Source organism: Scylla paramamosain, unplaced genomic scaffold, assembly GCF_035594125.1.
Source record: "Scylla paramamosain isolate STU-SP2022 unplaced genomic scaffold, ASM3559412v1 Contig29, whole genome shotgun sequence".
In the NCBI taxonomy this organism is placed as follows: domain Eukaryota; kingdom Metazoa; phylum Arthropoda; class Malacostraca; order Decapoda; family Portunidae; genus Scylla; species Scylla paramamosain.
The window spans coordinates 842,501-860,401 of record NW_026973694.1 but is presented as its reverse complement, the minus strand read 5'-3'; the positions used below and the strand labels follow the sequence as shown (position 1 = coordinate 860,401).

Sequence of the window (17,901 nt, the reverse complement as noted above, 5' to 3'; positions counted from 1 at the left end):
TTTTAGGAACAGGCTGAATGTAGGCAAACTTTCAGCAAGAAGGAAAGGTAGATGTTGACAGACAGTGCTGAAAGAGTTTGACTAGGCAAGGTGCAAGCACGGAGGCACAGTTTCGGAGAACAATAGGAGGGACCCCATCAGGTCCATAAGCCTTTCGAGGGTTTAGGCCAGCAAGGGCATGGAAAACATCATACTGAAGAATTTTAATAGGTAGCATGAAGTAGTTAGGGGGTGGAGGAGAGGAAGGAACAAGCCCAGAATCATTCAAGGTAGAGTTTTTAGCAAAGGTTTGAGCAAAGAGTTTAGCTTTAGAGATAGATGTGATGGTAGTGGTGCTATCTGGTTGAAATAAAGGAGGGAAAGAAGAAGAGGAAGCAAAGTTATTGAAGATATTTTTGGCTAGATGCCAGGAGATATTTTTGGCTAGATGTCAGAGTCATGAGGGTAGTTAGATCTTGAAAGATTTTGACACTTTCTATTAATGAAGGAGTTTTTGACTAGTTGGAGAACAGACTTGGCATGGTTCCGGACAGAAATATAAAGTGCATGAGATTCTGGTGATGGAAGGCCTAAGTACCTTTTGTGGGCCTCCTCTCTATCATGTATAGCACGAGAACAAGTTGTGTTCAACCAAGGTTTGGAAGGTTTAGTCCGAGAAAAAGAGAGAGGAATGTATGCCTCCATGCCAGACACTATCACCTCTGTTATGCATTCAGCACACAAAGATGGGTCTCTGACACAGAAGCAGTAGTCATTCCAAGGAAAATCAGCAAAATACCTCCTCAGGTCCCCCCAACTAGCAGAGGCAAAATGCCAGAGGCACCTTTGCTTAGGGGGATGCTGAGGAGGGATTGGAGTGATAGGACAAGATACAGATATGAGACTGTGATCGGAGGAGCTCAATGGAATAGAGAGGGTGACAGCATAAACAGAAGGATTAGAGATCAGGAAGAAGTCAAGAATGTTGGGCATATCTCCAAGACGGTCAGAAATACAAGTAGGGTGTTGCACTAATTGCTCTAGGTCGTGGAGGATAGCAAAGTTGAAGGCTAGTTCACCAGGATGGTCAGTGAAGAGAGAGGAAAGCCAAAGTTGGTGGTGAACACTGAAGTCTCCAAGAATGGAGATCTCTGCAAAAAGGGAAGAGTGTCAGAATGTGCTCCACTTTGGAAGTTAAGTAGACAAAGAATTTCTTATAGTCAGAGGAGTTAGGTGAGAGATATACAGCACAGATAAATTTAGTTTGAGAGTGACTCTGTAGTCGTAGCCAGATAGTGGAAAACTCGGAAGATTCAAGAGCATGGACATGAGAGCAGGTTAAATTGTTGCACACATAAATGCAACATCCAGCTTTGAATTGAAAATGAGGATAGAGAAAGTAGGAGGGAACAGAAAAAGAGCTACTGTCAGTTGCCTCAGGCACCTGAGTTTCAGTGAGGAAAAGAAGATGAGGTTTAGAAGAGGAGAGGTGGTGTTCTACAGATTGAAAATTAGATCTTAGATCACAAACGTTGCAGAAGTAAATGAAGAAAAAATTGAGGGGGTGTCAAGATACTTAGGGTCGTCATCAGCAGAGCAGTCCAACCAGGGGACATTTGTGGTCCCCTCCCCAGATGAGGACTCCAAAGCTGGTGTAGGAGTTGCCATGAATTTTGAAATTTTGAGCGAAGGTTGTATGTGTTATTAGGTGCTTGTAGTTTTGTGTGGAGGAAGAGAGTTGTCTTTATAGGGCAGGCTGTGACTGCCCCCTTGTGTTGTGAGACACAAAAGGAAAAGTTCAGTGAGATCACAGCTAGGTTTAATGATAAGTTCACAGTACCCCCTGATCCAGTGCTTTAGACCTCACTGGGAGTAATTATTGTTTTAGCAGGTGTCTACTGCCTCCTCCTGAAGGAAAATTATGTGAAAGAACAATAAAGGAAAGATGGATGGAACACTTGGAAAAAGATGAAGTTTTAGTAAATTGTTAATTTGGATTTAAAAGGGGAAGATCATGCTCCATAAACTTACTGTCCTTTCATTCAAGGATAGTTAATATTGTGCAGGAGAGAGACGGATGGGTGGATGGTGTCTACTTAGACTTGAAGAAAGCAAAGTACATCCCAAAGATTGCTAAGGAAGATTAAAAAATTATGGAAAATTTGGAGGAAGACAGCTGGAGTGAATGGAGGATTATCTGGATGATAGAGAGATGAGAACTGTAATACAAGACCAGAATTCATCTTGGCTAAAAGTAACTAGTGGTGTCCCACAGGGGTCAGTTTTAGGACCGATAAAGTTTGTAATATATGTGAACGACATAAATGAAAAAACAGATAGTTATATGAACTTATTTGCAGATGATGCTAAACTGATGAGAAGGATAGATAATGTAAATGACTGTATGGTATTGCAAGATGATTTAAATAAGATAAATAGATGGAGTAAATCTTGGCAAATGGAATTCCATTTGAGTAAATGCAAAGTAATGGAGTTTGGTAAGAGTAAGAAAAGAATACAATATTATTATGATATGGATGGTGTGAAGTTAAAGAAGTCAAAAGAGGAAGTAGATTTGGGGGTAACAGTTACTGAAAATCTGACACATTGATAAAATTACTGGAGACAGTGAAATTGTTAAAAAGAATAAGAATGGCACTCATAATTGGAAGAAATGATAAAAAGTTGTTGATTTCCATGATAAGACTAAGATTGGAATATGCAGCAGTGGTGTGGTCTCATCATACACAGAGGAATATTATAAAATTAGAAAAAGCATAAAGAGCAGTCACTAAGATGGTTTCAGAGTTGAGTAAATTGACCTATGAAGAAAGATTAAGAATGTTGGAAATTCCTACCCTTGAAAATAGGAGAGAGAGAGGAGATTTAATAAACATCTATAGAATGATAAATGGTATGGAAAATGTGAAGAAAGAAGATTTTTATAAATTTAGACACAGAGAGTACAAGGGGTCACAGCAAGAAGTTGAAGAAAGTTAACTGTAGAAGAGACATTAAGAAGTATAGTTTTCCTCACTGAAATGAGAACAAATGGAATGAACTCAGTGAAGACGTTGTCAATGCCGAAACTGTCAGTGCTTTTAAAACCAAACTGATAGATATAGGGACAGGGTACTATGAGATTACTCCCCTCCCATACACCACAACTAGGTAAATACACATACACACACACACACACACACACACACACACACACACACACACATGGAAGAGAGAGAGAGAGAGAGAGAGAGAGAGAGAGAGAGAGAGAGAGAGAGAGAGAGAGAGAGAGAGAGAGAGAGAGAGAGAGAGAGAGAGAGAGAGAGAGAGAGAGAGAGAGAGAGAGAGAGAGAGAGAGAGAGAGAGAGAGAGAGAGAGAGAGAGAGAGAGAGAGAGAGAGAGAGAGAGTGTGTGTGGGCTCGCTCACTCTGAGTTGCCAAACATCATTTCAAGACATATGGGTGCAAAATACAGGCTGCCAAGATTAAAAAGAGCCTTCATATCATATGATGTAAGTCACAGTTACATGCTGTTCATCATATGATAAATGTTGCAGTTTATGGGTTAAGGACATTAACCTAACATAACCAGACCTAAACCTTAATAGAAAAAATAAAGAGTCTAAGGTGTGGTTTGCAGACCTCCTCTTCCTCATCCTCAAAGGGTACTGGTGCCATTGATTGTTCAGCACTCAACTAATTTTGGCAAAACACTGTGCAATCTTAAGAATTGTATGCCTTGCTTATGGAACTGCATGATAAAATCCAAGTATTTAAATTTGTGTGCACTGCACTCAGGTGACTGGCTGAAAATAAATGATGCATTGCCTGGAAGTAAGTGACATTTAACGACATTCTAATGTCATTAAAAGTACAGTTCTCATTTGCTGAACAAAAGAGATGCAAGAGAGCATGCATCATTACATACTGGAAACAAACATACGAACACATGCATCACACTATATCTCTCCAAGTAAACCCTGTCAGCATGGACTTACAATTTGTGACGCAGTGTATGATGGATCACGTCACTAATGTAACCGAGGGACCCTAAAACAACCCTCACACCCATATTGTACAGTATGTATTCATCACCAATATCCACATAATTTAGCTGCTTCATGAGGAGCTGCTATAGCTAAGATTATTCAATGTCACTATCTCCTTTTGAAAAAGCATAATATTTTGAGCAGTAAAAAAATTTATCTCAGTCTGAAAAATTATCATGATCAACATATTTACCAAGAAGTGGCCCCAAAAAACAGGTATACACTGTCACTCTATTGCAGTGTCTTGCATTGGCTAATGATCATAGGGGCCTTCCTGGGGAGGGAGTGGGAAGATGGCTAATGTGGGAAAGGAAGGGGTAAAAGAGAGTGCTGAGGCTCACCTGCACTGATGTTGCTTGGTCAACTTCACATAAGGGTCATTTAGCTGTCTCGTCAACCAGTCCTGTGAGCTTTTACTTTTTCCTCTCAGATTTTTAGACACAGTCTTGTAAGCAGCACATGATGTACAAGAGTAACAGCTGCCCTGTACAGTGGCAGTGTGTCTTGAAGCCATCACTCCCACTACCCTGTTGTGTTCTTGTTCTTGTTGGGGATTTGAGGGGCTGTTCAGGCTGTGGTGCCACAACCTCTAGAGGCCTGGAGGTGCTGGCAGCAGGCAAGTTATCCAGTTATATTCTGGTGAGCTGCTGGAGGAAGACCCTGGTATGGTTAAGTGTCTTGAAGGCCAAGCTGGGGTCTTGGAAACCACCCAAGAGGTCTGCTAGTGATGGCCTGTGGATGTGGAGTAATAACACTGAGTGGAGAAGAGCAGTGTGGTGGGAGAGGTGGTGAGAAGGACTGGGTGGGAACTGGCTCCAGAATGCATGTTGCAAATGTTTAAAATATGTATGCAATCATTAACATTATTTTGGAAGTCTTGCAAATGATATTTACGAATGAACAAAATATTGTTTTTGATGACATAAAACGCACCTTTTTTCTCCCCTAAAAAAGTCTCAGAAAATGAGCCTGCATCTTATAAGACCAAGGTTCAGCTTTGGGACAGTGGCCAGTGGTAAGTCTGTGGCAACAGTGGCCCTTAGATTAAATCCCAAACATCTTCACATACATAAACAAAGTGATGATCAATTCTATACCACAAAAACAACTCTTTTTTACAAGATAACAATGCATAACAGGTCATACTTACTAGTAATTCACATAAAATAACACCAGTCAGGAAGAAATTAGGTGATGACTCTTACATTTCATGTACCAAAACAAACTTGCAGTTGGTTGCAAACCAAACCTGGTGACAACTGCAGGATTCACTGCATTTCTTAGTATGATGCCATTATTCCTTGAGGTAAGACACACCTCCATACAACTGGAATTGTACCTATCTTTTAAGATTCTTACCTTGCATACATGTTCAACAAAACTTGAAGCTAATGAGAAACTATTGCATTCTTAAAAAATAGCTTACTACCTAACAAAATAAAAGATTTTATAAGTGAAGAGAGTGTCATGAAGTAGGGCGACTCATGGTGATGGTTTGTACTGAATATTTCAAATAAAAATACATTGTAGAGAATAAGGTGAATCTGTTTTCACACATCCTTATGCTTTGAAAATGTACTAAAATATACAACTAGGATCATGTGTAGAATGATGATAAAAAAATGTGATGTACAAACTTTATTACAATCTGGCCTCTGACAATGTCACTGTCTATGCCACATTTGTTTACATCTCACAGCAGGATTAGTCTAAGTACTAGTGTTGGTAGGCCCTGGCAAATATTAAGGTTTTTTAAATGTAAAATATTGAGATCTAATAAGGATCTGAATACATATAAGAGGGCTTCAAATGTCAGGTGAAGCCCTTCACTTCATATTCAGAGCTTAAACCTGTTCACTTACCTTTTTTTTTTTTTTTTTTTATGCCTGCCCAAACTGAGGTGCGTCTTATTGAGTCCATGTGTCTTATAAGCCATTAATTATGGTATAATGAAATACAAATAAGTGTCTGCATCCAGCATTTGAAGAAACTGCATAAACAATATGAAAATATTTCATTCATGCTGGCTAATATTAGGCACTGATTTAGTGTTGTCATAAGCTCAATAGTTTTTTGTACTCCGATTGGTATATATATATATATATATATATATATATATATATATATATATATATATATATATATATATATATATATATATATATATATATATATATATATATATATATATATATATATATATATATATATATATATATATATATATATATATATATATATATATATTTACGCAAGCCCAGTGACACATCATAAAGAGTTAAGACTGCTAAACAGAGAGGGAAACCTGTGACCATAGTCCTCATGAGTAAATAAAAAAAAACTTATGTCCGTAGATATGCAAAATAACTTATTTGCTGATTGTACTACATGTAGCCCTTCATCTCTCAAATTATAATGCAATATTTTTCAGGCACCAAAGATTTTTCAAGGGGAGTGCATTAATGATGCATATATCAAGTTTGTCTAAATCTGAAATGTTTGAGGTGCATTTATCACATTTAAACCTAGTCAATTTCACATAAAGCAATGGCAATCAAGTGGAATAGAGAAGCTCCAGTGGGGAATTATATGAAACAGACATTTTCTGATGTTGCTGTATCATATGCTTAATTGCCATACTTTTAAACCTTCTGCCAATGCTAATGATCACCTGGCCAAACTGCACCAGACAATCAAGATAGTGGGGAAGTCCTTACTTTCAAAAATCCAAAGTTCACCAAGGTTGTCAATCAGCGGGGTGGGCAAGCATGAGTGGTCACCAATGCTTACATCTCATATTCCTGCCCAACTCAGCACATCACTGACAGAAAAAAATGTATGAGAAACACGAATTTGTTTACATCTGCTGCAGTCACCATGGCAACCAGCAAAGAAGTGATAGTTTGTTGGGCTACTCCTTTATCATTTTTTGATAAGGAAATCCTCATTAACATGGTAAAAGAGCATATTAATGTAATAAATAACAAGAACACAAAGTTTTATACAGTAAACAAGAAGGCAATGGAGTGGCTAAGAAGTTTTGTGATGAGTGGGCATCACAAGACTCACCAGCACGTGAGGAAAATGTGAAAAAAACATCAGAAATGGATGAGAAACATTGTTTGACATTGTTTATGATGTTATATAATGCATGGCAATATGAACTGGGTGACATTGATGTCTGTGTGTGTGTGTGTGTGTGTGTGTGTGTGTGTGTGTGTGTGTGTGTGTGTGTGTGTGTATTTACCTAGTTGTATTGTACAGGGCACGAGCCAAAGTTCATTTTGTCCTGTCTCCATAACCATGCTTATTCAGTTTCTCTTTAAACATGTGTACACCGTTTGCCAAAACCACTTCTTTCTTCAAATCATTCCAGATTTCAAGAGTTCGATACGGGAAACTATTTCTTGATGTAGCTCAAACATCCACTCTTTATTTTATTCTCAAACAGATGAGAAACACTGTTTATGAAGTTATATAATGTATGACGTGAATAGGGTGATGTTGGTATCTGTGTGTGTGTGTGTGTGTGTGTGTGTGTGTGTGTGTGTGTGTGTGTGTGTGTGTGTGTGTGTGTGTGTGTGTGTGTGTGTGTGTGTGTGTGCGTGCGTGTGCATTGTACAGGGCACGAGCCAAAGTTTATTTTGTCCTGTCTCCATAACCATATTTATCCAGTTTCTCTTTAAACATGTGTACACTGTTTGCCACAACCACCTCTTCCTTCAAATCATTCCAGATTTCAATAGTTTGATACAGGAAGCTGCATTTCTTGGTGCCGCTCAAACATCCACTCTTCTTTATTTTCTTCCCATGTCCCCTTGCCCATCTCTCTCCCTCTTCCATCTGTGATAGCAAGTCAATTCTGTCTATTCTTCCTATATTGTTTACTAATTTGTACATTGTTATCAGGTCTCCTCTTATTCTTCTCTCTTGTAGCGTTGGTAATCCCATCTCTTCAAGTCTTTCTTCATAGCTTAAGTCTTTCAGTTCTGGTACCGTCTTTGTTGCTATCCTCTGTATTCTCTCCAGTTTCTGTATATCTTTTTTTTCCTATTTGGAGCCCAAACTAACGCTGCGTGCTCCAATTTAGGTTATATCATTCTTGTTATAATTTTCTTCATTATTTCTCTATCTAAATAGTTAAATGCCACCCTAATGTCTGTTAAAAAGCTGTATGTAGAGCCAAATATTATGTTTATGTGCCTTCTTTTTCTTCATGAATTTTTTGTTATTATTTCTCTTCCCATTTTGTAATTCAATGAAGATATCTTTTTACTTTTTCCTATTTCCAACACATGGCATTTTCTGGCATTGAATTCTAGTTTCCATCTTTGGCTCTATGTATGTATCTTGTCAATATCCTTTTGTAACTCCTTGCAGTCATTTTCATCCTTTACTATTTTCATTATTTTTGCATCATCAGCAAAAAGGTTTATATAACTATTTAGATCCTCTGTCATATCATTTACATATATTTGAAACATAATAGGTGCCAACACAGATCCTTGTGGTACCTCACTTGTCACTTTGCGCCAACTTGAATTAGTGTCTCTGATTACTGTTCTCAATTCCCTCCCTTGTCAATAATCTTCTGTCTATCTCAACATTGCTCCCTTTAGCCCTCCTTCATTCTCTGACTTCCACATAAGACTTTTGTGTGGAACTTTATCAAATGCTTTTTTAGAGATCCAGGTGTACTGCACAAACCCATCCATCCCTCTCTTGCACTCCATCTATTACTCTTGTATAGAAGCTCAGTAGATTTGTGACACAGGATATCCCTTTCCTGAATCCAAATTGCTTTTCTGTAATTATCTTTTCATCTTCTAAATACTGCACCCATCTGTCTTTAATTACTATTTCACAAAGCTTGCTTACAATACTTGTTAGTGACACTAGTCTGTAATTCAATGGTTCCATTTAACTTCCCTGTTTGTATATTGGGACTTTGTTAGGTCTTTTCCATTCCCTTGGTACTTTTTCTTCTCTCAACAAGCTGTTAATTATATCCCATATGGGTTTTTCCATTTGTTCTCTGCATTCTTTTAATATCCATCCATTTACTTGATCTGGTCCCACAGCTTTTCTAACATCCAGCTCTTCAGCAGTTTCTTGATTTGTTGTCTCTTTACTTGTATTTCCTGTATTCCCTCATTCTGTGATACCACTTTCAGTGCCACAAAATCAGTTTCCTTTGTAAATGTGGACTGAAAACTCTCATTCATTAGTTCACTCATCTCCTCAGTAGTTTCATAAATTCTTCCTTCTCTTCTTAACTTGTTTATGTCATCCCTATGTTTCATTTTCCTGTTTATGTATCTGTAGAAGACTTTGGGCTCTTCCTTGCATTTTCTTATTATCTCACTTTCAAAATTTCTTTCTTCTTCTTTTCTTATTATACCATATTCATTCCTTGCCTTTCTGTATTCTTCCCTAGTATTTGTGTTCAGTTGTCTCATCATTTCCTCCAAGCCCTGTCCTTTTTCCTTTTTGCTTCTACTCACCTGCCATTATACCATTCATGCTTCCCAATTTACACTTTATAACTTGGCACAAATTTAAAGGTAAATTTTTACCTTTAAATAGTTCTTCCCAGTTATTTTTTCCATAAAATTTATTAAGTTCTGCAAAGTTTGCCTTAGAATAGTTCTGTCTCCCATTTCAAAATTGTTCATTCCTGTGCAACACTTTTTCCTCCTGTGGCATTATTTCTATTGTCACATGATCACTTCTTCCCAGTGGACTCAGACAATGTATACTTGATCTACTTTCTGGGATTTTTTGTAAACACTAAGTCCAACTGTGATGGTTCTTCTTCTTTGTATCTTGTAAGTTCGTTCACCCACTGTCTCATTGTATTCACCATCATGGTAAGCATGGTATGCTGGTGATATCACCATGCACTTTTTCACGTCTTTTCGTAGACGTCCAACCCTTCAGGAAGTAAACAGTTCATGCAGGGAAGCCACACAACGCCTGACTTCTGATCTCTCAAAAATTTCTGATCGGAGTAAAGCAAACTTGGTATTGTTCAATGCCTCAAAAACTCAATTCCTCCATCTATCAACTCAACACAACCTTCCAGACAACTATCCCCTCTTCTTCAATGACACTCAACTGTCCCCCTCTTCTACACTGAACATCTTTACTTGTATTCTGAACTGGAAACTTCACATCTCATCTCTAGCTAAAACATCTTCTATGAAGTTAGGTGTTCTGAGACATCTCTGTTATTTTTTCTCACCCTTCCAGCTACTAACTCTGTACAGGAGCCTTATCTGTCTATGTATGGAGTATGATTCACATGTCTGGGGGATTCCACTCATACCAGTCTTCTAGACAGGATGGAATCAAAAGCTTTTCATCTCATCAACTCTCTTCTGTCTTCAGCCTCTTTCTCATTGCTGCAATGTTGCATCTCTAGCTGTCTTCTACCACTATTTTCATGCTAACTGCTCTTCTGATCTTGCTAACTGCATGTCTCCCCTCCTCCCATGGCCTCACTGCACAAGACTTGTTTCTCTCATCCCTGTTCTGTCCACCTCTCTAATGAAAGAGTTACCCAGTATTCTCAGTCAGTCACTCATCCCTTTCTCTGGTAAACTCTGGAACTCCCTGCCTGCTTCTGTATTTCCACCTTCCTATGATTTGAACTCTTTTAAGAGGGAGGTTTCAAGACACATATCCTTCAATTCTTGACTACTACTTCTGACCTAATCCGGGTCTGGTATCACAGTGAGCTTTTTTTTTTTTATTGGATTTTTGTTTCCCTTTGCCAGTGTCCCTCCTACATAAAAAATAAATAAGTAAATATATATGAAAAATAAGTTTACTCCATGACCCAACATTTTCTTTCACTTCCATCTTCTGCCAGTTCATTCCTTTAGTGTTGAAGCTGCCTACTAAAAGCACTTTGTTACTTTTCCTTATCATTTCCTGTGCTATTTCTTGTTTTTAGTTGTATAGTTTTATATCTATCAGTTTCCCATACATTAGTTTTTGGTGGTATGTACATCACAGTAACTTTCCTTTTTTTCATTTCATTTGATCTTAATCACAACACTCAAAGTTTCTGCCATTCCATCGCCATATTCAACTTCCTCAACAACAATATCCTCTTTTACCAATATCATTGTTGCTCTTCCTCCCTTTCCTTTTCTGTCTCTCCTCCATGCACTACAACCTTCCTTTGCAAATTCCAACTTTATTTCCTCTTAGTATGATTTAAATTAAACAAACCACATCTGGTTTATTGTTTTTTAGGTAGTCTTTAAGTTCCATTTGGCTCAACACCAAACCATCTACATTAGTATACATAATCTTTAAACTTCTGCTTGGTGTGGCATCTTTGTGGCACCATTTCCTCACTTTCATGTCCACAACTTTCCAAGCAAATCTCCTCGCTTGTTCTTGTGTTCTCTCCTCATTTTTTGACTGGGCCTCTACTCTACTACTTTCCTCTACTTTACTCTTTCAGTTTACTTCTCTCTCCTTTATTCATATTTATTCATTCCTTCTACTTTTGCCAATTTTCTTGTTCTTTGCAAGACATATTTCACTGCTGTTTGTGCCATGAATCTTATTTTCATTGGTCTTGTTCCATTTTCATTGTATTTTCCAATCCTGTAAACCTCTTCAATTTGTTCAACTATCTCCTCTCCTTCCTCCCGCCACTTCTGCTATAATTTCCTTAGTCTTTTTTGCCTCTTCTTTCTCTCTAGCTATTTTCATTAGTAAGTTCTTCTCCTTGACCCCAAATACCACCACAAACATCTTTCTCTGTACAATGTCTCTCACAAGATTACTTTTTTCCTTTATTATTTTAATCAATTGCTTTTCCATGTCCTTATTGTGTTCCTGTTGCTGTTGCCTTATGATCTTATCTATATTCACCTTTTGTTGTTGTTCTCTCTCTTCTTTCCAACTTTTGACTTCTGCTGTCACTGACTCTTTCACTTTCCCAACCTTAATCTCTCTCTCTCTCTCTCTCTCTCTCTCTCTCTCTCTCTCTCTCTCTCTCTCTCTCTCTTGTAAAGCTTTCTTTAACTCCTCATTCTCTTCCTTGAGTTTCTTGATTTCTTTATAGTACTTCTTGTTTAAGTTCACTATTATTGTCACCTCTTCTCTCAGTTCTTTGTTTTCTTTTTCTCTTTCCATCTTCCTCTTCTTCATCTCTATTATATCACTGGATATCTTTTTACATTGCCACCACCCACCTCTCTCTCTCTTCCTTCCATGTCTTTATTATTGCTACTAAGTTATGAATTTATCATATTTTCACATTTTCTTCAATTTTCCATATTTGTTTATTTGTATAAGCTACACTGAGGTCTTCTGCCTTGAAACCCTCAAAAATATTTGCTGTGTCCGCCACCATCTTCCTTCTTGGTATCACTGACAAGACAATGTTTACCCATACACTACTCTCCCATTCACCTTTTTTGCTCACTTCCCAATTTACACTTCACTTCCCCTGCACTCACACATCACACAATTCCATCTTATAGAGACAGGACTCAAGCTCGGCCCCCTGTACAACCAAAACTTAGGTAACTCCTTAGAGCTGCTGTGGATGTGCCCAATTAGCTGGGCAGCACAGTGTGTGTGTGTGTGTGTGTGTGTGTGTGTGTGTGTGTGTGTGTGTGTGTGTGTGTGTGTGTGTGTGTGTGTGTGTGTGTGTGTGTGTGTGTGTGTGTGTGTGTGTGTGTACTAACAATACAGGGTGTACCATGAATTAAGGTACATACCTTAGGATATGATAGTTCAACTAATCCTAAGTCAAAAATACTCTATACACACACATGCTGTTTGCTTTATTTTGTGAGAAATTAACCTGTAAGTTGTGTATTGTGGGAGTGGCTTCCCTGGGATCAGTCTCCTGATGATGGATAGGTGGTGGAGGCCCACAGGAATAGCCAACAAGATCCCCTCACCTAACACCAACGGATTTCTTTCCTTTGGGGACTCATGAAATCCTTGGTATACAAGAACAAATCAAGTTACAGAGAGGAGTTGATTCACAGCATTAAGGAAGCTGCATAGCAGATAAGGAATGACAGGAGCAAAAAGATCCACTTTGGCTATCACTTGATTGACAAGGCTTGCCATTTAAATGTCAAGATGATAACTGTCAAAGGGGATGACATTTGCAGTGAACTGCCATGTGTGTTTTAAAAAGTGGCACTGAATAACCGCTGTATTGCTGTGTTACCTGCACATTTTCTTCACTGGCACATACAAAAATTTAATCTGTTATTTGCTATTTCCTGTAAAGATTTGACTGCATACAATGTACACAAAAATGTATCACTTAATGCTACGCAGCATCACGAGAGTACGTAGCGAGCCAAGGAGGGGAGGAAGGAGGTGGAGGCACACCCAGGCAAGCAGCTCCCGCAACTCCCAACTTAGCTACACATTAATTTCTCACAAAATAAAACAAAACACAGCATATGTGTATAGAGTATTTTCAACTTAGAATTACTTGAACTATCATACCTAAAGTGTGTAACTAAACTTGCAGGACACCCTGTGAAAACTAAGAAAAACACAACAATCTACTGCTAAAACACAGGGCATTACAAGCTTAATTCCTATACAGTTATTTTTCAGTAGTCAGGATAAAGTCAGGTTACACTGGTTTAGGTAACATAAGATAAGACTAGATTCACATGCATACACGTGCAGGCACACTATATGTACACACGAGCATATGTGAGGAACTGGTACAGCCTGTCCTGGGAGTCCACGTACCTTCCTATCTTGGTCACTTCAGACGCGCCTCTTCCGGTAACGCAGACAGTGACATTCATGGGGCCGACCAGCTTAGCCTTGGAGCGACAAGTAACCTTCTCCCTTGTCAGTGTGTCACAGAGCTCCAGGTTGTCGTCCACTATATCACAGGGGACGCCTCCAACAAAGGCCCTGTTATGAGAGTTCAGGATGTGAGGTAAGGCTACAGCTTGAAATGTGCATTCCCCAATATCCCAGTGCCTTTTCTTTATCAACAGGCTCTAATAGTGTTTGGAGCTCCCCTGATTGGAGTGGTAATTTAAAAGGCTTTAGTGGATGTTATCAGTGTTTTCAAGGGCATTTTCATGATTCAAGTAATGGTTTCATATGGTTAGTAATAGTTTAACAGACTTTAATGGATGTTACCAGGACTTTCAAGGGTGTTTTTATGATCAAGTAATGGTTTAATAATGCTAGTGGATGTTGTCAGGGTTTGCAAGGATGTTTCTGTGATTCAAGTAATGGTTTAAAAGGGTTAATGATATTTTAACAGGTTTTAGCAGATGTTGTTATGGTTTGCAAGGGTGTTTTCATGATTCCAGTAACAGATTAAGGAAGGACAGTGATTAAAACTAAACTAAAAACTCCACAACACAACACATACTTGGTAAAAACATTCCCACTCTTAGCTTCACTGGAGACAAGATCAGTGTGGTCAAGCTTGCAGTGTTTGCTGTTGTGGAAACTGCCATGAAGATCCAAAAGAGAGCCTGGCAATGACCAAAGAAGAGCTACTGTCTCAATAGTAGGTGACCTTGCCCAGCCATACTAAGGAGAGAGTGACACAGGAGGATGAGGAGATGAGGAGATGAGATGAGACGAGAGAAACATGTAGAACTGGGAGAGAAAGGGAGGAGGAGATGTGTATGAGTGCAATACATGCTGTGGGTGTAAGGGGATGACCTCTAATGAATGGAAGAAGGGAATAGAGTGCTAGAGAGAGAGAGAGAGAGAGAGAGAGAGAGAGAGAGAGAGAGAGAGAGAGAGAGAGAGAGAGAGAGAGAGAGAGAGAGAGAGAGAGAGAGAGAGAGAGAGAGAGAGAGAGAGAGAGAGAGAGAGAGAGAGAGAGAGAGAGAATGAGAGCATGCAAGAACAGAAATAAATGGAGAGAAGAATAGTGAAAGAGATGAGAGAATGAGTTAGTGCATGCAAAAATGAGAAAACATGCATAGACAAAAATAAATGAAGGTCAGAATGATGAGAGAGAGAAGGATGAGAGGAGGAAGAGAAGAGGTAAGTGGGGAGACGAATGCTGAGAGAGAAAGAGATGAGAGAAGGAGAGAGTTGGTGTACAAATCTGGCTGTTGTAGCTGCCCAAGCTGAATAAAAAGATACAAGTTAATGGTATTTTCAAAGGACACATACCACTTAAAGTTCAAAGAAGGGATGGATGCAGATTAATTCATGTTTTACCATTTTTATTTTAGCTTAGTGAAATGAAATTACTATGGCTTATTTGAATGAAGGAAAAATGTCTCCTGAAGGGCTTGTGTCAGTGAGGAAATGGTTCACACACACACACACACACACACACACACACACACACACACACACACACACACACACACACACACACACACACACACACACACGGACTTAATCACTTTATATAGCTAAAATATACATGTGACACAAATGTACAGGTAATGATTCTCTCTCTCTCTCTCTCTCTCTCTCTCTCTCCTCTCTCTCTCTCTCTCTCTCTCTCTCTCTCTCTCCCAACCTACCAATACAGAGTGTGAGGAGTCTGGCACACACACCCCATCCACACACACAACAATGCTGTACACTTGGGGAGCCTTGGAGTCTGCACTGCACTGCCTGAGGTAAAAGAGAACAAGAATGACAGAAAAAATACTGGTTCATATTTACTGCAGTTCATTGCCATACACAGAAGTACAGTACAGATCAGCCTGGTTAGTGAGTGAATGTAGGTGGGTGCTGTTCATGGATATAATACTTGATATCTTGTTGTGGAGTCTCCTTATGCATTGTTGCCCGTTTATCAGCTTCTGTGCGTATCTTTATTTATAATCTCTCTCTCTCTCTCTTTCTCTCTCTCTCTCTCTCTCTCTCTCTCTCTCTCTCTCTCTCTCTCTCTCTCTCTCTCTCTCTCTCTCTCTCTGTCTGTCTGTCTTAAAAATTCCAGTCAACTCCCAGTGCCTTCCCAAACTTCCCACTGCCTCCCCAAACTCCCCACTGAATTCCCAAACTCTCCACTGGCTTGCCAAATCCCCCATTGCCTTCCCAAACTCCCTACTGCTTTCCAAGGAGGAGGCAGTAGACACCTTCCAAAACGATAATTACTCCCAGTGAGGTGTGCAGCACTGTTCAGGGGGTGCTGTGAACTTATCATTAAACCCAGCTGTGACCTTACTGAATGTTTCCCTTTGTGTCTCACAACACAAGGGGGCAGTCACAACTCTCTTCCTCCACACAAAACTACAAGCACCTAATAACACACACACCCTTCACTCAAAAATTTCAAAATCATAATGGCGACTCCTACACCAGCCTCGGAGTCCCCATCTGGGGAGGGGACCATAAATGTCCCCAGGTCGGACTGCCTTTCTGTTGATGACCCTAAGTGTCTTGACACCCCCCCCCTCAACTTTTTCTTCATTAACTTCTGCAACATTCGCGGTCTAAGATCTAATTTTCAATCTGTAGAACACCACCTCTCCTCTTCTAAACCTCATCTTCTTTTCCTCACTGAAACTCAAGTGTCTGAGGCAACTGACAGTAGCCCTTTTTCTGTTCCCTCCTACTTTCTCTATCCTCATTTTCGATCCAAAGCTGGATGCTGCATTTATGTGCGCAATGACTTAACCTGCTCTCGTGCCCACGCTCTTGAATCTTCTGAGTTTTCCACCATCTGGCTACGACTACAGAGTCACTCTCGTACTAGATTTATCTGTGCTGTATACCTCTCACCTAACTCCTCTGACTATAAAAAATTCTTTGACTACTTAACTTCCAAAGTGGAGCACATTCTGACCATCTTCCCTTTTGCAGAGATCTCCATTCTTGGAGACTTCAATGTTCACCACCAGCTTTGGCTTTCCTCTTCCTTCACTGACCATCCTGGTGAACTAGCCTACAACTTTGCTATCCTCCATGACCTAGAGCAATTGGTGCAACACCCTACTCGTATTCCTGACCGTCTTGGAGATATGCCCAACATTCTTGACCTTTTCCTGACCTCTAATCCTTCTGCTTATGCTGTCACCCTTTCTTCTCCGTTGGGTTCCTCCGATCACAATCTCATATCTTTATCTTGTCCTATCGCTCCAATCCCTCCTTAGGATCCCCCTAAGCGAAGGTGCCTCTGGCATTTTGCCACTGCTAGTTGGGGGAACCTGAGGAAGTATTTTGCTGATTTTCCTTGGAATGACTACTGCTTCCATGTCAGAGACCCGTCTTTGTGTGCTGAGCGCCTAACAGAGGTGATAGTGTCTGGCATGGAGGCGTACATTCCTCACTCTTTTTCTCGTCCTAAACTTTCTAAACCTTGGTTTAACAGTTTGTTCTCGTGCTATACATGATAGAGAGGTGGCCCACAAAAGGTAGTTAAGCCTTCCATCACCAGAATCTCATGCACTTTATATTTCTGCCCGGAACCATGCCAAGTCTGTTCTCCAACTAGCCAAAAACTCCTTCAATAATAGAAAATGTCAAAACCTTTCAAGATCTAATTCCCCTCGTGATTTCTGGCATCTAGCCATAAATATCTCCAATAACTTTGCTTCTTCTTCTTTCCCTCCTCTATTTCAACCAGATGGCACCACTGCTATCACATCTATTTCTAAAGCTGAACTCTTCACTCAAACCTTTGCTAAAAACTCTACCTTGGACGATTCTGGGCTTGTTCCTCCCTCTCCTCCACCCTCTGACTACTTCATGCCACATATTAAAATTCTTCACAATGATGTTTTCCATGCCCTCGCTGGCCTAAACCCTCGGAAGACTTATGGACCTGATAGGGTTCCTCCTATTGTTCTCCGAAACTGTGCCTCTGTGCTTGCACCTTGCCTAGTCAAACTCTTTCAGCTGTCTGTCAACATCTACCTTTCCTTCTTGCT

General features: G+C 39.6%; 1 protein-coding gene across 7 annotated transcripts in view; it reads right to left on the bottom strand.

The window, feature by feature from the left end:
• Window positions 1–4,048: 4,048 nt before the first annotated feature.
• Window positions 4,049–17,901, bottom strand: part of LOC135097700 (uncharacterized) — a 20,340-nt gene continuing 6,487 nt past the window's right edge. The window contains exons 1-6 of one of the 7 annotated variants that reach the window (XR_010265991.1): window positions 15,547–15,864; window positions 14,424–14,529; window positions 13,781–13,951; window positions 6,745–6,848; window positions 5,178–5,354; window positions 4,049–4,759 (exon numbers count right to left, since the gene is read on the bottom strand). Coding sequence is in view for 3 of the 7 variants with exons in the window: in XM_063999677.1 (XP_063855747.1) it covers window positions 4,657–4,759; window positions 13,781–13,951; window positions 14,424–14,529; window positions 15,547–15,685 (519 nt within the window). In the remaining 4 variants the exon portion in view is untranslated. Of the gene's footprint in view, window positions 4,760–5,177; window positions 5,355–6,744; window positions 6,849–13,780; window positions 13,952–14,423; window positions 14,588–15,546; window positions 15,865–17,901 lie in introns of those variants that run through there. The other 6 variants (XR_010265990.1, XR_010265992.1, XM_063999677.1 and 3 more) reach the window with 6 other exon arrangements.